Source organism: Zingiber officinale, chromosome 7B, assembly GCF_018446385.1.
Source record: "Zingiber officinale cultivar Zhangliang chromosome 7B, Zo_v1.1, whole genome shotgun sequence".
NCBI lineage: Eukaryota > Viridiplantae > Streptophyta > Magnoliopsida > Zingiberales > Zingiberaceae > Zingiber > Zingiber officinale.
The window spans coordinates 95305634-95329606 of NC_055999.1; the positions used below are offsets into that span (position 1 = coordinate 95305634).

General features: G+C 39.0%; 3 protein-coding genes across 5 annotated transcripts; 2 read left to right on the forward strand and 1 right to left on the reverse strand.

The window, feature by feature from the left end:
* The first annotated feature begins 800 nt into the window (after positions 1-800).
* Positions 801-9281, forward strand: LOC122006367 (mediator of RNA polymerase II transcription subunit 33A-like). 2 transcript variants are annotated; one of them, XM_042561840.1, is made up of 13 exons: positions 801-1249; positions 2150-2260; positions 2458-2805; positions 3811-4121; positions 4595-4686; positions 4777-4981; positions 5069-5128; positions 5258-5468; positions 5874-5988; positions 6240-6401; positions 6483-7158; positions 7619-7825; positions 7946-9281. In XM_042561840.1, the coding sequence occupies exons 1-13, from the start codon at positions 990-992 to the stop codon at positions 9052-9054; spliced, it is 3867 nt and encodes a 1288-aa protein (XP_042417774.1). In that variant the 5' UTR covers positions 801-989; the 3' UTR covers positions 9055-9281. The 2 variants fall into 2 exon arrangements, with proteins under 2 accessions (XP_042417774.1, XP_042417773.1); XM_042561839.1 differs by having other exon boundaries at positions 4777-5128.
* Positions 9282-11262: 1981 nt separating this feature from the next.
* Positions 11263-12355, reverse strand: LOC122006369 (heavy metal-associated isoprenylated plant protein 28-like). Of its 2 annotated transcripts, XM_042561842.1 has the most exons (3): positions 12177-12355; positions 11789-11861; positions 11263-11709 (listed from the first exon to the last, which is right to left on the reverse strand). In XM_042561842.1, the coding sequence occupies exons 1-3, from the start codon at positions 12180-12182 to the stop codon at positions 11522-11524; spliced, it is 267 nt and encodes an 88-aa protein (XP_042417776.1). In that variant the 5' UTR covers positions 12183-12355; the 3' UTR covers positions 11263-11521. The 2 variants fall into 2 exon arrangements, with proteins under 2 accessions (XP_042417776.1, XP_042417775.1); XM_042561841.1 differs by having other exon boundaries at positions 11789-12355.
* A 4230-nt stretch (positions 12356-16585) lies between these two features.
* Positions 16586-17956, forward strand: LOC122004562 (G-type lectin S-receptor-like serine/threonine-protein kinase LECRK4). Its single transcript, XM_042559428.1, has one exon. The coding sequence runs from the start codon at positions 16586-16588 to the stop codon at positions 17954-17956; it is 1371 nt and encodes a 456-aa protein (XP_042415362.1).
* The last annotated feature ends 6017 nt before the right edge of the window (positions 17957-23973 follow it).

The window sequence follows — 23973 nt, forward strand, 5'->3', positions numbered from 1 at the left end:
CAATTAACAGCTACAGGAATACAAGCTGATCATCCAGAAATGGAGATTTGGAAGCTGGCCTGAATCTGATGGAATTTATTCAACGGTTAAGTGAATTCTCCTTTTCCCTTCTTCTGGTTTTATGTTAGCTGACAATCAACTTCAGTAGCTAATTCTATACGATTTGTCCTTGCAGGTTGATGAGCAACCCTGAACAGGGATCTCATCTTTCTGCTTCATCATGTGTAATGTTGGATATGACCTAAACCTGAATCGGACCAAGCACAACTGCAAGGCTGAGCGGCGACAGGCTACCCGAACACACGGGCCTAGTCGTGTCAGGCCATTGGCAGGCTTTGCCAGAATCGTCGTTCAGTTTCAAAAAGAAAAGAAGAAAGCAGAGAGTCGTCGTGTGTTAGGTAGGTTATCGACTGGGTGTGAGTGTGACATGACTTAAGAATGTTTTAGAATATAAATAAAAAAAATAAAAATAAAATGCAGTTCCTTTTTGTAAACTTGGAAATCGGCTTTTGTAGTGGTTAACACTTTACTCCTTAGCAGATGAACCAAAACTTGACTTTACTCCTTTGCATTTTATTTTTACTCCGCAAAAATATTCATCTGTTATTAAAATCTTGTAATTGTTGATTTTTTTTTAAAAGCAAACTTGAGTTAGGTCCGTGCGTGGCCGGCGTCACCAGCAAATCCTGGAGTGGAGAATCCTGTCTGGAATTGGGTAGCCAATCGCTCACCCACCCCCGACTAATTGTGACACGGACACCGAACCAAATTGGAAAAAAAAAAACTACTTCATAAAATTGACGTGGACCTACTTGCCCGCTCCACTACTCCATATCCGGCAGCTCCCCCACTACCGTCCCCGCAGCGGCGGATCGTTCCACCTACCCCAGCCGGCGAGTCATCCTCGGCCGTCGGCGGAAGGCGGCCGGGTTCCGTATGCGCTCTCCGTGATCGTGTTGTTGTATTTGGTAGCTGGCGGCGGCCGTCCCATGTCCTGGCCGTGGGACGAGGTGGTGGAGTTCACCAAGGCGGCCCAGGGGATGGGCTGCGACCCCTCCGGCTGGGCGGTGCAGGTCTCCTCCGCGCTGGCCGCACACGGCGTCGCGATTCCGTCGCCGGAGCTAGCGCAGCTACTGGCATCCCACCTGTGCTGGGAAAACGACGTGCCGCTCGCCTGGAAGTACGTCGAGAAGGCCCTCGCAGCCAACATAGCGCCTCCCATGCTTCTCGTGGCGCTCCTCTCCGTCAGGTATTTAATGCACCAGAGCTCTGTTCTTCGACAAAGGAGAGTTTGAATTGGTATCGCATGTTTGCTTGAATCGACCTCGTTCCATTTGATCTAGGGTTATTAGGATAGTCAACATCTACTTTTCTATATTTCGGTGACTGGTCTAACTGTCTAATTAATTAAGTGAAGTCGTAACTTACATTGATTTCACCGGGAATTCGAACAATGCATGATTCATTAGTTATCTCTCTTTCAAACTATTTCTTTAATTCTCTACTGAAGATCACTGGAATTTCCTAAGGAATGGGCATCATCAAACACAAGAGTCATCCTTAAACTACTCACTTGATGTAAACTGAGGAAGATGTATTCTTTCATCAAAGTCGTTTCTTCCCTATGATTTTGTATATACATGACGCTAGTTGAATTTTTTGATAGCTAATGGTCAAAATGTACCCATTTGCTAACCTGACAAAGCACTTCAAAAAGTATGTACACGATAAAATTAATCGTTGACTAACGATTTGTCCAGTGCTTTAACTAATGATTTGTTGGAACCATTTAGATGTTCTCAACAAAACATTTATACGCCAGTATTTTTGAGGAAAAAAAAAAAGAAGCAGCTGCGGTCTGTTTGGGGCCTTTTCAGATTTGTTGATAGATGTTATATCATGGAATTTGTGTTCTGACTGAGATTAATAGACGAATGACCCTTGAAGGCTTGAAAAAACTGGAAATGGCAACTTCAGCTGTGAAACAATTTTCATTTTGATCCCTAAATTTGTTGAACTGGGCACTGTTTCCAGATAATTTTACTACATGCTGTAAAAATTTGCTTATGATACAGTGGTGTTTTTTTAAATGGGTTACATCCAGAGTACTTTTGCTGGATAGTATCATGATTTTTTTCTCCTTATACAGGGTTATTCCAAATCGCCATTATAAGCCGGTGGCATATAGACTGTATCTGGAACTTATCCGGAGGCATGCATTTTCCTTCACATCGCAGATAAAGGGGTCACATTTTAAGAAGTAAGACAAAATATTCCTAATTACCTTAAATCTGATTGTGTGTTCGGCATTTCTATTAGCCATTGTGCTTCGTGAATAATTTTTAGTATTCTTAATGGAGCAAGCGATCATTTGCATTTTCATTTCCGTTTTCTTGTTGCAGATAATAATTATTTTGGAGTCACATACATTAATTTTTTTTCCTGTTTAATGAGCAGGACAATGGCTTCAATTGATGATACTCTTCATCTTTCTGAAAAATTTGGTGTTCAAGCATGTGAACCAGGAGCCTTAGTAGTTGAGTATGTCTTTGCCATTTTATGGCAGTTACTTGATGCAACCTTAGATGATGAAGGGTTGCAAGAAATAACACCTGTGAAGAACCCCGAGTGGGTAACTAAGACCCAAGACATGGAGATAGAGGGAGAAGTTGCACTCAGTGAGAAAAAAACTGAATACAATGAAAAGCTGCAGAAACTAAATACCATAATGGCAATTGAAGTAGTTTGGCATTTTCTGCATCAGAAAGTAATTTCCAAGCTTCTCTCCTTGGCACGTGAAAACATGTATGATGTTTTCTTTTTGACTGTTCAACATATTTATGAGAGGTCTTAACAAAAAAATAGTTGCATAGTTTTGTTTTGCAAGAGTCTACGTTGACATATTTTGAGGAATTAAAAATTTGACATAGTTTATCAGACCTTATGAAGTGAGAATTTTCAGCTAAAGGTTCTTCACTGGGTTGTTTTGGTGTTTCGATTAGAACACCAAGAGGTTTGTTCTGGGAGTACTTAAATCCCTTCTTTGAAACACCTGATTGGAAAGCTTATAAGTACTAAAAAGCTTATCAATTCAATTTTCATATGTTAGTTATCAGAGACTTTTCCTTGAGAAAGTGGATAGTTATTAACCTACTTCCCTTGAATGGGTGTTGTGTTCACTTCAAAGGTAAACAGATCTTCCAAATTTCATGCCATGTGATTGAATAATGATACCAAATGAGATAGTTGGATATCCTCTTCAATTCCCATAATACAAGGCAAATAAAACAGCTATCAAGCTTCACCTTCTATATTAGTTCTTTCCACTCGATAGTTCATTACCTTAACTTGAAAACTAACACAGTTGTAACAGGGAAAGAAAACTTGGCATTGCTTCATGAAATTTGACAGTAAACCATTATTCATGCAACTCAAGGATTTACCAATAAATATGAACTATGTAGAATATGCTTTATATAAATGAGAAATCATATTTTTCAATATATATGTTTTAAAAGGATGCTTTGCTAGAAACAAATTCAAGCTTCAATTGTGCATCCAATTGAACTGTGAAGTACAATTTCTCAATCTTCTGACTTGTACTTCCTGGTTGTGAAATACATTAAGAATGTTTTCTATTCTATAATTTTTGTAAATTAATATTTTTTGATCACCGAGGATTCTATCATTGATCTGATCAAGGTGTATAGTGTATTCATACAAGTTTTATGAAATAAATATAGAACTTTGATCCTTATTTCAAGAACTTTGTTTTGCTTACAATTACATGCCTTTTGGTGCATCATTTAGGCCATCTCATTGGGATGCTTTCACTCATCATTTAAACTTACTAGCGACAAGCTCCTCAGCATTGCGTAACTCAACAGTATCACCTGAAAAATTGCAGTTCTTCATTATTGACACTTCACGATTTGGCAGAGAAGGAAAATCTAGACATTGCCAAGCAGTTTCCACTGTAGTTTCTTCTGGTTCTTTAACATCTTCTGGTGGTCATGGCCCAGGATATAGTAATTGTTCCCTCTGGATTCCCATAGATTTATATCTTGAAGACTGTCTTGATGGATCAGTTGCTGCTACAGACGCAATTGAAGTCCTTAGTGGTAAAAAGCTTGAATATTATGAAAATAAATCATTTCTTCCGATCCTATTCAAGTAGGGGAATTTTCAGTTGCCTATAAGTTTGATTCAATTTAGTCTGTAGATTGTTGATTACCAAAAAACTGGACCTGTACCTTTTCTTGATTTATTTCATTTGGAACTCTCCTCCCTCTTTCCCCAAAGCAGTGAGTCTAAAATGAAAGTACCCACAGATAAGACTGTTTGAATGAAAATACCTACAAACAGAACTATTAGATGTAGGTGTATATTTATGTACAAAAAACATGATTTTGTGGGGAACAACTAAATAGGGATTGAAAGATTAAATCAAGAAGCCAAATTGAGACAACTATCTGTAAGGTCTGAATAACTTCAAGGGGGCAAACTGTATTTTTTTTCATACTCCTTTTCTTGAATTTCACTTTAGTCAATTGCTATTTTTATTTCTAACCATAGATTGATTATTATGTTATAGGTTTAATCAAGGCTCTTCATGCATTTAATGGTAGCACCTGGTATGATGCATTTCTGGCAATTTGGATGGCTTCCCTTCGAGTTGTACAAAGGGTAAGCACCGCCTTCATCTCTCTAGGAAAATGCTGCCATGTTACTGGTATCAAATAAAGGTTGATCTAGATATTTGATTCTTGAACTCAGGAAAGGGATCCTCTTGAAGGTCCAGTGCCCCACCTTGACACACGATTGTGCATGTTACTATCAATAACCACACTTTCCATTGCTAACATCATTGAGGAAGAAGAAGCAACAGCTATTGATGTAGTAGAACCAAGCAACCAATGGAAAGAAAAAACATCTGTTGGGAGATGCCGTAAAGATCTAGTGTCTAGTATAAAGATTCTTGGTGATTATGAGAACTTACTGGTTCCTCCTCCATCTGTTACATCTGCAGCTAATAAGGCTGCAGCAAAAGCTATGTTGTTTGTTTCAGGTCTCGCAGGTGGCAGTGGACATCCTGAGAGTGCCATGAATGACAAGACAGTAAATTGCAGTAGGTTTTGTACACTTTAAGCATATCAATATTGTCAGTCTAAAAAATTCATACTTTTCTGTTTGCTTCTCAAGGATTTGGCCGTTGATTAATCTTTTTTTCCCTTATTGTATTGTCGGATTGTTTCAGTTGGCAATATGAGACATTTGATTGTTGAGGCTTGTATTTCACGTAATTTGTTGGATACATCAGCATACTATTGGCCAGGTTACATTAGTGGACATATCAACCAGATACCTCGTGCTTTGCCTAATCAAGTTCCTAATTGGTCTGCATTGATGAAGGGCGCACCTCTCACTTCGTCAGTGGTAAATGCCTTGGTGGCAACTCCCGCTTCAAGGTTTGCCTTCCTGACATTTTGTCCTGATCAATTTTTTATAGTCGTATATTCTAAAAGCATTAGATAATGCATAACAGTAGGTTTGTTAGATAAGTTATTGTGAAACATACTGAACATTTTTTAAGATGACTCAGTAGTATTCTTTGATTTTGCATAAAATTTTCTAATATAAAAAACATAATAGTGAAAAAACCTCATAATAAGCTGTAATCAAGTAAATGTTCAACTACCAGAACAGGATAGTTCTATGATTCTCTTGGATTCATTTTCATCAATGTAAAGCTGAAGTTTCACTAAAATCTTTTCGTGAAGCAATTTGTATATGGCGATAGATTTATTTCATGTTGTCGACTAGGTGGTGAATTTCCAGAATGCACCCCACTGAAACATTTATTTCATTGGAAGCTTGGCAGAGCTTGAGAAGATATTTGAAATTGCTATTAATGGATCTGACAATGACAAAGTATCTGCTGCAACCATCCTGTGTGGAGCCTCACTAGTTCGTGGATGGAATATTCAGGTAATCAACTGATTTATAGCTATGATTTAGAATTTTCACATCTTTTATTGATCTTAGTATTACTTGTAATAACGTAATCATTAGTTTAGTTTATTTCCTTAATTTAAATCATTGATATACTCTGTTTATCATTTGTGTTTAAGAAAAAAATGGAAGTTGTATCTTTTAAGTTAAATGTTCAGGCCTCTGCTCGTATTTCATTATTGATATGATCTTAATGGTTATTTATTATTATTATTTTTTAAATGTAGGAGCATACTGTTCGTTTTGTTGCGAAGCTGCTTTCACCTTCTGTTCCTGCTGACTATGCTGAAGCTGAAAGCCATTTGATTAGTCATGGTCCTATACTTAATGTTGTTCTTACTGGAATATCATCTGTCGACTGTGTCCAAGTCTTCTCATTTCATGGTTTGGTAGGCTTAATTTCTGAATTCAGACTTACCATTTTGCAGATGTTGTCGATGAATTTCATCTATGGGCATACTTGCATCCAGGTACCAGAACTTGCAGGAGCCTTGATGGCAATTTGTGAAGTTTTTGGATCTTGCTTTCCTAGTATCTCGTGGACCAGTATCACTGGGGAAGAGATCTCCGTGCATACAGTGTTCTCAAATGCATTTATTCTTCTACTGAGATTATGGAAGTTTAATCATCCACCACTTGAATATTGCATAATGGGAGATGAAGCTCCAGTTGGCTCACAATTGACTCCTGAGTTCCTTCTTTTGCTCCGTAATTCACGTGTTTTATCAAATGGAAAGATAACAAAGAACAGAAGCAGCTCTGAACCACTCTCAGCTGCCACAAGTTCATCCTCTATGCAGCCCATTTTTATGGATTCATTTCCAAAACTAAAGACATGGTACCGACAGCATCAGGCATGTTTAGCATCAACACTCTCTGGACTTGTTCACGGAACTCCAGTTCATCAAAATGTGGATGTTCTTCTCAACATGATGTTTGGGAAATTCACCGGAGGGAGTAACCAAACAATTGTGTCTGGAACATCTGGAAATAGCAATTTAAGCAGTTCATCTGGCCCTGCTGATGACATCTCCTCTAGACCCAAGTTAGCTGCCTGGGATATTATGGAAGCTGTTCCTTTTGTAGTTGATGCTGCTCTTACTGCTTGTTCCCATGGAAGGCTATATCCACGGGAATTAGCTACAGGTTTGTTAAGTTTACTTAATGTTGCAAGATAAAGTAGATTTTGCAGTATTGAGCTCTCTTTCTTAAACTAGGAGTTCTGCTACAATGGTGATTTGAAGTATTTTAGAGAATCAGATTGTGCGATGAAAGATAAGTACTAATATTAGGTCTTAATATTCATAATTGCACATTGACTTTCAGGATAGGTACTAATATTCCATAACCAGCTTCTCATTAAGTCATAGTATTCATACCATTCCAACTAATTGCACATTATTTTATTGTTCGGTCATTGGACCAATATTGTATTTTCATTCGCCCCAAAGTTTTCAGATATGCATGTAAAAGCTAGATGAATAACATAATTATCATGGATGTATGTGAGCTTGTAAGTTTGTACTAAAATGGATGTTATAGTGGTGGATCAAAAAATGTGCTTGGAAAAGACAGAAATTCATCAGTTTCAACCTGCCAATTTTAGGCCTCAAAGATCTTGCTGATTTCCTTCCTGCATCTCTGGCCACCATCGTGAGTTACTTCTCGGCTGAAGTAACTCGTGGTGTTTGGAAGCCAGCTTATATGAATGGAACAGATTGGCCTAGCCCTGCTGCAAATTTGTCCAGTGTCGAGGAGAATATCAAAAAGATAGTGGCCACCACCGGTGTTGATGTCCCTAGTCTGGTTGCAGGTATCCGATGACACATTTAATTTATTTTTTGTCCAACTGTCTCTTTTTGGATCATCTTCAATGTTTCTTATGTATTGAACAACATCCACGTTTAAGTGTCAATGCTGACTTCCTTTGCAGGAGGAAGCTCGTTGGCTACTCTTCCACTACCTTTAGCAGCATTTGTCAGCCTCACGATTACTTATAAACTCGACAAAGCCTCGGAGCGATTCCTTAACCTGGCTGGTCCGGCGTTGGAGAATCTCGCAGCTAGTTGTCCTTGGCCAAGCATGCCGATCGTTGCTGCCTTGTGGACCCAAAAGGTGAAGAGATGGACTGATTTCCTAGTGTTTTCTGCATCCCGTACCGTCTTCCACCACAACAAAGATGCAGTCGTTCAGCTTCTCAAAAGTTGTTTCGGTGCGATGCTCGGTCTATCTCCTCAAATACCAAACCATGGAGGTGTGGGCGGACTTCTTGGACATGGATTTGGTTCTCATTTTTCTGGCGGTCTTTCCCCTGTTGCTCCGGGAATCCTCTATCTCCGAGTCTACAGATGCATCAAGAACATCTTCCTACTAACCGAAATGACACTCTCCCTATTAATGGCCTCAGTTAAAGACATCATGGGAACTGTAGTTTCAAAGGAGACATCTGAGAAACTGAAGAAAACAAAGTACGGGATGAAATATGGTCAGGTCTCACTTGCCGCCGCAATGGCACGTGTTAAAGCAATAGCTACTCTTGGAGCCACATTTGTGTGGCTATCTGGTGGATCAGGTATCGTCCAGTGTCTGCTACAAGAGATGCTCCCTTCATGGTTCATCTCAGCCCATGAGTTAGATGAGGAAGGAGGCAATGGGGGTATCGTATGTATGCTGATCGGACATGCACTGGCTTACTTTTCTGTCCTCTGCGGAATGTTTGCCTGGGGCATTGACTCAGTATCCGTCTCTAAGCGTCGCGCAAGGGTCATCACATCGCACATGGAGTTCTTGGCGAGCGCATTAGAAGGGAAGATCTCATTAGGATGTGATTGGGTGCTATGGCGTGCTTATGTTTCTGGGTTTGTGAGTTTAGTGGTGGATTGTGCGCCGAGTTGGGTGCTCGAGGTTGAGCTGCATGTTTTGACGAGTGTCAGTCAAGGGCTGAAGCAATTGAATGAGGGTGAGCTTGCGCTTGCACTTCTCGAGAAAGGTGGAGTTATGGCAATGGGCGCGGCTGCTGAACTGATCTTGGCTAGTGAATAATGCTCTTACGCTGCCCAAGATGAGTTAGTTTCCCTTCTCCTGTTCTTCTTCCCTAAATTTGGCATTGCTAAGCTTACAATGGCTATATCCAATTTCTATTTAAGCGTGCTGTTTTATAAGTTACTTATGGATTGCATTTCACCTACCTGATCTTGTTCACAACTTTAACTGAGATCTTGTTCACAATTTTTTATGTTGGGAATTTTGCAAAAGCATCAACTTTCTAATCGTTTTTTTTTATTTAATAAAATCATTCTCGGCTGAATAAATCACTCCAGCTTGCTTTTAAAATAACTATTTAACTGAGTTGACTTAGCGCCCGCAGAAGGACGGCCGTCACGCCGTCGCGCCGACGTACGATTCCACTCCGTCTGCCCGCAGTAAGACATGTTTTGATCCATCGCTTTTCCCCTTTCCTCTTTATCATCTCGGCTGCCCTTGGCCTCGCATGATCCGTCCCCCTACCGATCGGCCCCTTGACACCCGTAGTTTGTGGAGCTAACGATTGACGACGTGGAGAGGGAGCATTTGTAAAAAAGGAAAAAAAGAAAGATTTGATTTTGATTCCTCAACAAGGAGCAGATTCTCCAAGCAGTGCTACTTCTGCTACTTGGGCTCAGGTAGGAAGCTAGGTGAGGAGCATGAGGAGAAGAGAACGCGGAGGCTCAGGCGACGTCTGGAAAGATGTTTAAGAAGACCGCTTACTGTGATGCGCTTGGTGTCAGCCCATCAGCCTCGAGGCCGAGATGAAGAAGGCCTATTCCATGAAGGTATGCTCCTCTTCCTCCGATATCTTAGTTCTTTTTTTTCAACAATTGTAGTAAATTTTGACCCTCTGAAACTTTCCGAGTACAAACTAAGTTCTTTGCGTTCTCTTTGAGGGTTAAATTTAACAATGGACTGAAGAATCACAATCACTGTTGGCACGTTACAAATTGGGTTGAAATGGTGGATCCAATGGTGGCAATTTTCATGTGCAAGCCTACAGCTACACAGGTAGTGCTGCTTTTCTGTGAAAATATAACGCATTGCTATAATATTCCATCTGTTTGAGGGATCTATACTATTTCTCTTCATTTCGACTGTTTTTTCTGAACAAATATAATGGATAAGTTCATTAAAAACTCCACGTATATATTTTTATTGTCACTGTCAGAGTCCATAGGTGGTGAAGGCCCGAGTTTACTGGTGCTAACTACAACTTCCCCATGCCCACTGCTCCACCTGGTGCGCAAAGAAATGCTTGATCATCATCAGCTTGCATTATTTGTAGTTCTGGCTGCTTAGTACTCATTTGATCATCCACAAACGCTTTATATTTTTGTTTGGGAAGATTTGTTATGCATCAGAGTTTATATTTCATGTTTGAGGAATTATTTTGTGTTCTAGAAAGATGACGCCATGCAAATATTATTATATCATATATGTTTGCGTACTTAAATCTAGCAATTGCTGTTAGAATTCGAGTGCGTGTTAGAGTTTTCTTGTTTCTTCCTTCTGTGTAAATTACAAGCTAAGTGAAAATAATGAGTGATGTAGGTTCACAGAGGAATCTTGTATATTTTGTCAGGTAACTCTTTGAAGTGAGTGGCATTTGAAGTTCCTTATTGGTCCTCTGTAACCTGACTTAAAGATTTACATCAGTTATTTATGAAAAGTTTTGATTAATATTTGTTTGTTATTATTATTATGAAGCCATTATGTTTTTTTTTCTCTAGAAGAATTGGCGCTTTGAAAGAAGTCTAGCTATCTTTACAACTTTTGTTACTTATTTATTGCTTCCATCCCTAAGGAAAGACAATTGATGATGAACAACATTAGCTGTGATCTGTAGCGGTTTTTCCATGTTCAAGTTCTAAGTTTGTTCTTTTAGACCAAAGATAACGAGAACATCAAATTTTTTATCGTATGTTTTATCATTGTGAAGTTACAGTGTTTCATGGACTTTCCACCTCAAATACTTAGGTATTGTAGTTACCTATTATCATCCTTAGTCTCAAACACTTGCTATAAACTAAAATTTACTGGGCATCCCACTGTTATGTTTAAGCTATAACTCTGAATAGATATCCACTAAACTAATAGATTTGATACTTACAGCAGATGAATATTAATCGTATAATAAAAATGATTCAATTACTCTAAATATTAATGATGTATAATCCTATATGGAAATGCAGGTATAAATTCTTGTAGTCTGACTAAAAATTAAGACAAACAGGACTTACTGATGATAAAAATGCATACACAATTCAAACAAAATCTTACAATTTTCTTTACCATCTCTTAGCCAAAGAACCATAGGTTTATTAGGATGAACAAAGCCTCTCTTAGCCTATATAGTCACTGGTTACTCTCAAGCAAAGAGATGAAAAAAACAAACAAAAGAAAGAAAGATTAAAAGAACAAAGTTATCTTAATTGAAGGGTATTATACATATATAGATATATATATATATAATGCTTTACTAGAAGAAACTGTAGTTGTTGAACATAAAGCTTCCAGTGGCATAATTACTGAGAATTTCATTATGTGCAGACCACAACTCTGCTCTCAACCCCATTCTCTTCAGTGCCTTGAGTATCTTGTTCCTGTTTGCGTATCCTGTGATCACAACTTTCTGAATGCTTGCCTCAACTTCAACCTTCTCTATCCCTGAACACAAATGCCATCAAGAATGCCTATTTCTATAACTAGAAACAATTTGAGATGATGAATAATCCTTCCAATTAACCTTTCACTTTGGACAGGCATTTTCTCACTCTCTTCTCATGTAATGCTACCATGTCCACCTTTAACTCAATAGCCTGTGCATGAAAAAAGATATTTTCTTTTTTGACAGAAGAAAATGGAAGACTAAAGAGGTTCACACGATATATTGAAACAAAGACAAGTGCTAATACAATACTAGGGACATGAGCTGACATAGACTCATCAACAACAAAATACTATGGGGATCTATCAACAAAACAAAAGGACTCCAACCAATAGAAAACCAAGTAATATGAATTCTGGGGTTCCATAGCGTTCAACCATTCTTTTAAACTATGAACTGAATCTTATCTGCATTGTTTCTTATGAACAAAATTGTGAAGAAGACATTGTATCTTACATACTATTACCTCCATGCAGACTCCAAGATTTGAAGAGAGTGATTGTGGAAGAGTGTGGAAGAAGGAAATGGTAGACAAATGAAAGCAATGGGAATCAATAGAACTTGTATGAGAGAAGGCTTGCTTATATAGTGTAGAGGTACCAGAAGAGAAGGGGCGGCCAAAGTTGGTCTACTGATTCCAAGAGTTCAATCAGGGAATGAGAGCTTCCTTGTTCTGTTTCTGTTGCTTTTCTTAAAGGAAGCATAGGTGAGCTCAAAAATCAAGGCTTGCCCTGAGAAAAAGATAGAGAGACAGAGGAGTTGTGGCAATGAGAGATGTATGAAGGTGGATATCAGGCTCTGTTTACTCCATAGAAAAGAAAGGGGAAGGGAAGGAAAGGAATAGGGAGAAGAGGAGAAAACATAAATAAGGGGGGAAAAATGGAAAGGGATGGAAAGGATAGAAAATTACAAATCTTCTAACACTCCCAACACTTCTAAGTCTTGTCTAATTGTTGATCAACCATGGGCAGTCTACCTTCGTTTTTATCCACACCAATCAAGTTGTCAAACTTTATCATTACCTGCCAATCTAGGCCCTCAATCTTAGACATTTGAGGGGGTTTGCCCGTGTTATCATGATTGCATACATCAAAGGTTCGTTATTGACGACATTGTTGGAAGTCAAGGCCTGATCACTTTGCTTGCATTGGATGCCACCTGTCAGAGGAACACAAGGAGGGTGATCACGACTAGGGCACAAACTATAACAAATAACAATCCACCCCTTCCTCAATGAATTCCTCTAAAGTAATCAAAGGGAAGATGCAAGATCATGCTTTCGAAGATTGTCATCCTGAGTAAACAAAGCATTAATGAGTCCAAGCTTGCTTTTGTTGCCTTTGTGTCAAAGTATTGTTAGGAATTTATGGAAATTGTAGGAAAGGAAATAAAGTAAAAGGTGAGTTAAAATATTATTAACAGCAGGAATGCAAAAGAAAGGAAAAGGGGAAAGAGAAAGTGACAAAGGAAAAGAAGTGATCTCTGTCATGAATTAGACCATGGCGCAAGTTTGGTATTATTATCTTCTCCTGCTGTACATATTATATTATTTCATTTTCTTCTCCATTGAGTTGAGCTAGTTTCTTCACGGTGGCAAAGAATCACCCCATCCAATATGAAAAATGGAGTTGAGATTGTAAAAAAGAATGAATATATATTTTGATTCTGACAAGCACATCATCATATTGTCTTCAATGTTGCTGAAAGGAAACAACAGATAGCAGAGGGAAGGGACCGGACCTGTCCAGAGCATTCTTGTACAAGATTCAATCAAATACTGCACGGGTCAATGTCATTGGATCAGATTTATGATGCGATTGTGGGAACTTGTGATGAATGGGAGGGTTATGCTTTCCACTGTCTTTCATGCATGAACCATGGAGGTGGCCACGCTGATTTATCAGTCTCTTAGTTTTTTTTTTTTTTTTAAAAAAAAAGTTTACATTGTTTTCAATAGAAATCAAACCAACTAAAATTGATAAACTTTTAAGTTGATCTGAGTTAGTTAGTTTGATTTCAATTTGGCTCATTGTAAAAAAATAAATAAAATAGAAGTCTTTAGTTTTTTACTTTTTAATATACAAATCAATCAAATGATATATCAAAATGATATTAGCTAAAAGATCAAAATCATATTATTTTTAGGATCGTTTCTAATGAATTATTAATGGTTTTATTTTTATCATTTTGACTACTAAAATACTATCAAAGTCTCTTAGTCAAAACACTTTGATGGTCTTGTACACCTTAGAGCATCATGATCTTGTATGCTTTTATCAAAATACTAAATTGCCTTCTAATAACTAAAATTAAAATTTAAGGACATTAATAAACTTCTAAGAGCATCATAAACGCGATAATAATTTCGTCGTGACAATAAAAACATCATTGAGACATTTTAACTAAAATACTTTAACGACCTTCCTAGTTGATAAAAATAAAAAGTAAAGATCGAAATAGATTTATTGAAGTACCATGAAAATAATAATCATATCACATTATCATCTTAATCATTAGAAGACCACCAATATATGAGAGCATCTTTACATTTATAAACGTGCATTCATACTTTTACTTTAGTGGTCAAAATGGCATTTTAATCTTCTTTGTAATGGTAAAACCACTATTACAGTCATAACATTTTTAGAAGTTCATTTATATTTTTGTTTTTTAATTAAATTTTGACTGAACTATTTTTCTTAGGGTTAATTAAGTTTGACCCCTTGTAGGTTATCAAAAAATTTTAAACATTTTAGAGGCATTGACAACAGTAAAAATATTTTGAAAATAAGATATACTATTTTAAATAAATTCTAAGGCCTTTTATCCTTTAATAAATGTCAATTTTAAAAAAATATATATATTAACTAAATTTTGATTGCCCTAATTAAAAAAAGGAATCAAAATCTTGATAAAAGATGCACCACATTTTCTTTTTCATTCAATTAGCCCAAGGTTTTATAGATTTCAACATCCATCAAATCTTCCCACTATCTCCCTAAATAGATTCATAACTTTAGGCCTATAAGCAAAGTTAATAAGTTATACACACAAATACTCGTATTTTCTTATACTTTGTGTAACCTTGTCGTATCGGACCTTGTCGTATCGGGCCTTGTCGTATCGGAAACTCATTAAAATTTTAATTTCAACTAAGATATATTAAAATTTATATTGATTCTATTTCTAGTTTAAATCCCCTATAAAATGGAATCACTTGTGTTGAACACATAATTTATTATACATTGCATGACATAGATTCTACGCATGATTGGTGTTTAATTTTCTTTCATATACTATATACTATACATACTAAATTTATTTTTCATATCTATTAAAGATTTAGTGATCATTCCAAATATATATATATAAATACCCTCTGAGAGTTGCAATCCAAATTGTTCATTGCTCACTAAAGATGAGGCCTATGCAAGGGAACAACAATAATGGCGCCAAGGGGAATGCGCCTCCTCCTCCTCCTCCTCCACCTCCTCCACAATTGAAGATGGATAGCTTCTTTACTTGTCCAAAGTGCTCTAGTTGCTTCTTCACTGGCCAAGAACTCGGCGGTCACCTTTCTTCCCATAGTCGCATGGAGATGAAGAAACAAAGAAAGACTGCTGTCTCAACAAACTATACCCAAACGGCCCGCTCGGCCCCAAGACCGTCAAGCCAGCAACAAACAACCACCCCATTTGGATTCAATAACTCCCACTTGGAAATAAGTAACTCGAATTCACATCATAAAGTTCATTATAATCCTCACTTTGATTATGCAAAAATAAGTCAACAATTTACTTTGAGTCCTAATTGTGCAGGCAGGAGCTTAACTCAAGTAAGTGGCCAGAGGAATGGTGCTGAGAGCCTGCAAACTCGAGATCATCTCAGCAGAATGAAATTCAAGTCTGATAGCAAGGAAGTTATCTGTGATTGCCAGAACGATTTCGATCTCACTTTGCATCTTTAGAGTTTTAACTATCTGTTTGCCTCAGTGTTGGTACTGGGCATTGAAGTTGCTATCAGAATAAGTGTGTCTTGAGAAAATGGAATGCAATACAACTCCTTTACATCTTTCTATCTTGTACTGGATTGAAATAAGTTGTGGTAAATCATCTTTCATGCACACAATTGGTAGCTTGCTAAATAGTTTGTTCATTGTATCTGTGTAAGCACACTAACAACACTCCAAGTTTTGTTAATTAAGATTGTAATAACAAAAGAAACACTTAATCGATGATATGTAACGGTGTGGGAATAAGCGTTTGGTGTATGGAGAGCAGGAGAAGTGAGGTTTTTGAACCTTCTTTTCCTGTTAGTTTTTGTCTGATATACTCTTTTTCTTATACCTTAGATTTGGAATCTCTTGTAATCTTATGTCTAACTCACGTTCAAGTTTGATGGGTAAAGAATTGTTTTTTCATACAACTAACTGAAGAGAAAGAACATTCATAATCAGAAGAGGCCAAGCTGAGGATGACCTCGATCGAATATTTTTATTTAGAAGAGTCAAAGCTTGGAATTCAGAAGAGAAAAAAAAAAGTGTGCGACTTTTGTATTCAAATAAAACCTGGCCCGGCAATAAGTCTCTAGCATTTAAGAGAACTTGGCAGATTTCTGGGTTTTCAAATATTTGTCAATTTTTTATAATGAGTTAAACATTATTCCTTCATCGAGGAGAAATTTCATTCTATTTCTTATTATAATCTGTAAGTTATATCTATCCAAAGATAATCTTATCCTCTATCATCTGACTTTTTGAGTTGAAATTTCAACTAAGCAGCCTTTTTTTTTTTTTGCAAAAATAAAAAATTATATGTATATATATTTATATATTCCGAGCTCTGGAAAGAAAATTTGCAGGAAAAAAATTTGCAGATGTCGTCGTCTTCGTATCTCTTCCTTATTCAGATTTGCGTGTTCATCCTCTGTAATTGCTCAACGGAAGCTCGAAGTTCTCATAATATAAGCTTGGGATCCTCTCTCTCTCCGCTTGGTCGTCAAATCTCATGGTCGTCTTCCTCCGGCGACTTCGCTTTCGGATTCCTTCCCGTCGTCGAGGACGGAAGAGCCACCAGACGATTCCTCCTCGCGATCTGGTTCGACAAGACCGACCCCAAAACCGTGGTCTGGTCTGCGGAAGTCAATCCATCGGCCACCGGAGAGGCGACGCTGGAGCTCAAGACCGACGGCCGACTCGTCCTCACCGACGCCCAAAATCGCATCTTGTGGAACTCCTCCGGAGTCAGCGACGACGTCTCTCACGCCGCCATGCTCGACGACGGAAACTTCGTCCTCGCCGGTCCCGACGGATCGCCGCGGTGGCAGAGCTTCCAGCATCCGACGGACACTCTGTTACCGGGGCAATCTCTCCTGCCCGGGAACAAGCTCCGGTCGATGGAGACGGACCTCTTGCAGTTGCACAGGAGGTTCGAGCTCCTTCTAGAGGCCAATGGCAGCGACCTCGCGCTCTACGCCATCAACACGCTGTCCGGCTCATCTTACGGCTTTTATTGGTCGGTCAACACGTCTACTATTGCTACACAACTCTGCTTCCAGCAATCGGGACTTCGCCTCAATCTAATGAACGAATCGGTTATCAGCATCACTTCGCCATCGCCGGAAACAGAGAGAGATATGTACCAAAGAGCGACGATTGGTGACGACGGAGTCTTCCGGCACTACGCGCACCCAAAGAACAACGCGACAATGGGATGGAAAACCGTCGCCTTCTTCCCGGAGGGGATCTGCAAGGCGGAGTTCACCTACGGCAGCGGGATCTGCGGATTCAACAGCTACTGCATAATGAACGAAGACAAAGTAGACTGCAAGTGCCCTCCGAGATACTCCTACTTCGACCCAAACAGGACATTCGGAGGCTGCAAACAGGACTTCCGCATGCAAAGCTGCGAGGTGGACGAGTCGTCGATGTTTGAGCTGATGCCCATGCCGAACGTCGACTGGCCTCTTGCTGGCTACGACCACTTCTGGCCGGTGCAGGAGGAGAAGTGCAAGGAATGGTGTTCGCTGGATTGTTTATGTGCCGCCGTGATCTTTTGGAACTCGACGGGCGATTGCTGGAAGAAGCGGCATCCGATGTCGAATGGGATGTCCGGAGGCTTCGTCAATAGAACGGCGTACATCAAGATACCCAAAGGAGAAGGAGGCGGAGGCGGAAGTAGCCTCGCCGGAGTAGCTACCAGTTGGGGATACGTTATGCCTCAAATCGTGGTCCCGAATGCAAAATAATAGAATGAAGGGTGCTTTATGCAAAATCGCATACGTCGGATTTTATTCTCAGCCGTTCGATCCCATGAATAAGGGTTAAATCGCGCATACATATCTCCTTCGCAACTTCTTATATTTAAAAATATCCATCAAAAGTGTGTCTATATTATGGCTGTTATATTATTTTCTATTGGATTATTATTCTCATATTGTAAATTATTCCTCTGGTTAGTAGGAGAATGAATCATTTTATTAAATACTTGTCAAAATAAATAAATCTAGCACATCAACTCAAGATTTATACTTGTTATTTATTTTGCTCTAGATTTATACTTATTACTTATTTTGCTCTTGTGGAAGGGAGATTTGGTGTAATAATAATAAAGTTATTATTTTATGATAAAAAATCATAAATTTAAATCCTAAAAATGACGAATGACTCACATTAATTAATTCCATGTTCTATAAAAACTCCTTAAATTATTCTGAAATTCATTCAATCAATCAATCGCAAGATTATCCACTCAAGAAGGTTTGGTTTTGTCATATGAAAACACTGTGATGAATGACTTGTACACTCGTCAGATGTGCGCTCGTCGATTCACAAATGGCCAGGCACTCGGAGGGCACCTCGCCGAACTCTGATCAAGTAAGCAATTCTGCCACCATTGTCGACTCCATCAACTTCAATAGCTACTCAGAAATTAAAGAAACTGGAACACAGCAGTGATAAAATCTCTCCTTCAAATCCTCAGTTCATCAGTCGTCCCATTCCAAAACAAGGTGCAAATTGCTCTAATTCATCAGTTTACATCGAAGCCTAGAAATGGAGGTGAGGATCATGCTGCACCCAACCAATACATGATCAGCAACAGTTTCTGTACAGTTATGGTGCATCGTCTGCATGGTGACGATGAGGAGCTACAAACACTTGATCTTCTTGGTGGAATATAATATTGAAGGCTAACTCTCATGCAAAGAGTAAGAAGAGTCATAACGATGAAGATTTAGATCTGAGTCTTTAAGGATTCCAAATTGCTCTTTAACTTCACCATGTGCGTTGCGTGTCTATCTAAGTTTAGGCTGAAAAATAAGTTTTGAGTCGTCAAAACAAACATAAACTTCCTCTTAATTGTTGTTCGAGTTAAGTTTTATCTTTTGTCGTTGTCTATCCTGAGCTCAATTGGCCGGTTGCTAATAAATCAATTACTGCAGTGACTTGAAGTTCCAATCTGAATCTGACTTGAAATGAACATCTATAATTAGAAGAGTGACTTGAAATGAATTTTCATACAACTAGCTGAAGAGTGACCTAAATGAACATCTATAATTAGAAGAAGAGTCCAAGCTGAGGATGACGTAAATCGAATATCTATACTTAGAAGGGTCAAAGCTTGGAATTCAGAGAAGTAAAGGCCAACCATTTTATCTAACTCCTTTGATGTTTTGATGGAGTTTTGAACATTCCCTGCACACTGTGGAGGCTGATTGATCTTCTTGAAAGCGATCTATTTCAGGAGCTCTAACTACCACAAGAAAAATATAATGGTCATCGATCTCTATGGAAGAACCCTGCAGCTCACCTTTTGGTTCTCGTTCAGTATTCCAAAGGTGAAGGTCTGTGCTTGGCTAGTGATTCTTATTCTTCTTATTCTACTATCTGATTAACACAAAGCTGCATGCATGGTATTTCATGGATAGACCTTCAACCTCTCTGCTTTTCTGGCTTTCTTATCCTTTCAGATTTACCGTAGTTGTAAAGGTTTATGTCAACCATTCACCTTTTTTTCTCATTTTAATACAAAAAGAAAAAATTCAGGCAGAAAACGAATGTGAGTTTTTGATATTTAAAACTGTCATTTTTTTTTTATTTTCAAATAAGGCCAGCGCAATAAATCTCTCGCATTTAAAACTGGGATTCAATTGATTTTTAAATATTTTTCAATTTCTTTTATGAGATGGCCATTAGTCTTTATTCTTTAAGGAGCTAGTCTTTGATGCATATTCATTTGCGTAATAATAGTCGGGCAGATATTTAAATTTGTTTAATTTATTTGTTTTATATATATATATATAATCAGTTGGTTATACTTATTGTCAGATTTATTAGTCCAGGACATCATCCTTATCCTTTGTCATCAAGTTTTATGTATATTCTTTCGTTTGTCTTTTTTTTTTTCCTATTATAAAATGAGCAGTTTGTTGTTCGAAAAAAGTAATCACACAAAAAAATAATACGAAGAAAATACATATGAAATACGAATAACTTTTCTATCAAATTAATTAATTGTGCTGTTAGTAGTTTAATGGCTAGTTAAGTAAAGTATTATATAAAGAAATATGCAGGAAACATAATATATAGGTGATGTCGTCGTCTTCTTCCTTTCTCTTCCTTATTCATGTATTTTGCGTGTTTAAGTTCTGTAGTCCCTTAATGGAAGCTCAAAGCTCTCACAATTACGTAAGCTTGGGATCCACTCTCTCCCCACTCGGTCCTCAAAGCCTATGGCATTCTATCTAAAAATTGAGAAGATGGTTAGTTAGGAATGTGCTATGGTATTAACTAAAAGAAGATTATTTCACGTTGTTATGTAAAACCAAAAGTATTAGCACCGGGCTAAAGAAGGGGTCCTCGGCGTTAACCCTTCTACACTCAAGTCAGTTTTTGGTTCAGTGGAGAAGAATAGTAGAGATGAACAGTAACAAAGGGCGTGTAGAATAGTGAAACATTGCATACGATTCGTCTGTGGATGCAAATTCCCTTTTATAGTACCACTTTAACGTCTGTGCACGCATCCTAAAGTATATGCACATTTTTCAAAGCATCCTAAGAAAGATAAGTCGAAAAGTGTCTCTGACACCTTTCCTTAAACGAGCACGTAAATATCTAATATGACAAGTTAGAAGCTTCTAAAGTACTATTTATTTGTTGGACATTCTTTATTGTCAGAGGCACAAACTTTCAAAAAAGTATGGTAAAATATGAATGTGGGTCCTGTTGTAGGTTGATCGGAGGATGCTCAGCCAGGACGTCACTAGCTCGGCCGTATAGAGTGAAGCGGCCGACCTGTTCTTCACTCGGCTCTATTGTCGTCGGAGAGGCGCATTATGCCCGATCGGACCTAAGGTTCGATCGGCTAGGGCGATGATCCGGGTAACTTAATATTTGGCTCTTGACATAGCTGCAAGTTATGGAGGGTGACTACTCGAATGGTCTGGTCGACCTTTCACCTTCTACTGGCTCTAGGGGCCTGCTCCGCCATCCACAGTTTCTAGTTTCGTAGTCACCTGATTCTGTGATTTTGACCATTTGACTTTGACCGCACGTCGGCAGGTCTTCACTGGTTGGACCCACTTTTGGAGGGGTCTATCTTTATCATCGTATCACAAGTCTTTTCCTTAAGTCTTGTCGAAAGAGACTGTAAGTCTGACTGACTAGACAATTAGTATTTTTTACAACTCTTCTTCTTGACCGGGCGTCCCAGGGTCTAGGGCCACTGCTCGGTTTGCACAGTTACTACACTTTCATTTCCTAAAGAAACTAATTTCTTCTTGGTCGGGAGACTATGAGATTGATGCCGCTCGGACCAGATGTGAATGACACGTAGCTGTTTGTTAGTTCTTTTCTGATCTCTTCCCTAAGCAGCCATCCATACTCATAGTGTCTTTTAATTACTACTGACGTCATCCAGATTTCTCATAAATCGCTTAAATCCCTTGTCATTAATGTAAAGTACGTCGAGCATGCTTTTTAATTATACTTCTACTGATCATTGTCATTCCTCATTAATGCCACCTATGGTCGAATGCCACGTGTCATCATCCTTTTCTGTTAACTATTCGATGTGATAGGTGACTATTGGGATTCGATATGATAACCATTTTTTTGAATTTTAACAGTCCTGATTGATTCTTATTTTCCTAAGCCCTTGATCAGATGGCTCTGGATAACCTTCGACCGGGATTTTAAAGCCTTTACTTCTCCTTTCCCTGTATCACCTTCATCTTTACCTTCATTCACTTTGCTCCTTGCTCTCTGTTCATCGCCAACGATTCTAACCTAGTAAGTTCCTTCTCTTTTCCATTTCTAGTCCTCGATCTTAATCTTTTGTCCTCTCCTCTGTATGGCGCACTCTCCTTCTCCTCCTCCTGTTGTCCCAAGCCTATGGTTCACCTCCACCTTGTTGGATTTCAATAGCGATGAGGTGGATCAAATGAGAATAACCTCTCATATCCCTAATGATCACCAAATCGCTATTCCTTTTGCCTATGATCGTTCCCACATACCTACGAATGACTTTTTCCTTTTCTTTAAAGACCAATTGTATGCTGGTCTCCGCTTTCCAATACCTCCTTTCTTCTTCGAAATCTATAGATATTTCCACATTCCTTTACAATAGTTGGTATATAATTCCTTTAAGTTACTATATGGGATTGTGGTACTATTTATTGGGACCTTAATGCCGCTAAAAGAGGGAGGGGGGGGGGGGGGGGGGGGGGGAATAACTCGTCGTGTTTCAGTTGCTTACTTTGATAATATTGTTGTAGCGGAAAATACTCAAGCAACTCTCACAATGCTAACACAAAGAATTTACTTGATATCCACCTCAAGAAAAGTTGACTAATCCAAGGATCCGACCCTCACTCACTCATCCACTATGAAAAATACTCCTTTAAGGTAACTATCAAAGGCGGAGAAGGTTTATACAAACTCTCAATACAACAAGAAAGAAAGAAGAAGCGAATAAAAAAATCTCTTACAAGATTTACACAAATGAAAACCCTAGTTCTCTTCTTCTCCTTGTGTAGAACGCCTCTTGACCTTGAAAGTGCAGCAATACTTTGCTCCAAGAAGTTTCAAGAACTGGTGGAGAGTTGTGGAGAAACTTTTGTATTAATCTAAATCGAGCTGGCGAAGAGATGACAAAGAAATCGCTCGCCAACGGCTTTAACTTGCGCAACGATCACATCCCAATCGATCAATTGATCGATTGGGGAAGTTGAATCAGTTGATCGATTGGGGAAGCTGAATCGATCGACTGATCGATTCAGCCTTCTTTTGTGTTTCTCGCGACCACATGAGAAAACTAGCTCCAATCGATCGGCCGATCGATTGACGGTGCCCAATTGATCGACTGGTTGATTAGGAGCTCCTCTGTGGTTGTGATTTTGCTTACCAATTGATCAACTGATCGATTGGGTCAGCCTTCACTCGCGCACACAACCAATCGATCGATTGGACTACGGTCCAATCGATTGGTTGATCGATTGACCTCCCTTTGACTTGCTTAAATCAAGTTTAGGATCCCCAATTTTAACATCCCGTCAACCGTGACTTATTAGAACTCCTCATGCCTAGCATCCGATCAACCTTGACCTGCTGGGACTTCTTAATCAAGTGTCCGATCAATCCTTTGACCAACTTGGACTTTTCTCCTAGTGCCAAGTGTCTGGTCAACCTTGACCCACTTAGACTTCCACTAGATGTCCGGTCACCCTTGACCCATCTGGATTTTCTCGTGCCAAGTATTCGGTCAATCATTTGACCTACTTGGGCTTTCCAACACCAGGTGTCTGGTCAACTTTGAGCCACCTGGATCTCCACGTTGTTGGAACCACAATGTGTTTTGATGTGATCAAACAAGTTAAGTTAGGTCCTGCGTTGTCTAAGTGTGCAGGAGCTTATGAACACAAGAAGTCGAGCGGAAGACGCGACTAACGAGAAGGACGACACGGGGAGAGAGCCGACGGGCTCGGTGCATCCGAGGAACGAGGTGTTCGCGGAAGAGTATACCGGCGGATGAGAAGAACGTGCGCGGCGTTCGAGGGATGAGAAACCGGGAAGGAAGGCTGCTCGAGGAGAAGGCCGGAACTTGGGTTCGGGTAAGCCCTTTTCCGAATTGCAGAGATCACCCAAGCGAGTGGATCCGGAGGAGAAAAACCGGACCGAGGCGGGACTGAACCAGAGAAGAGATCCCGGACGAAAAAGTCAACATCTGTTGACTTTGGGCTCCGGGGCGCCCGGAGCCCTCCGGGGC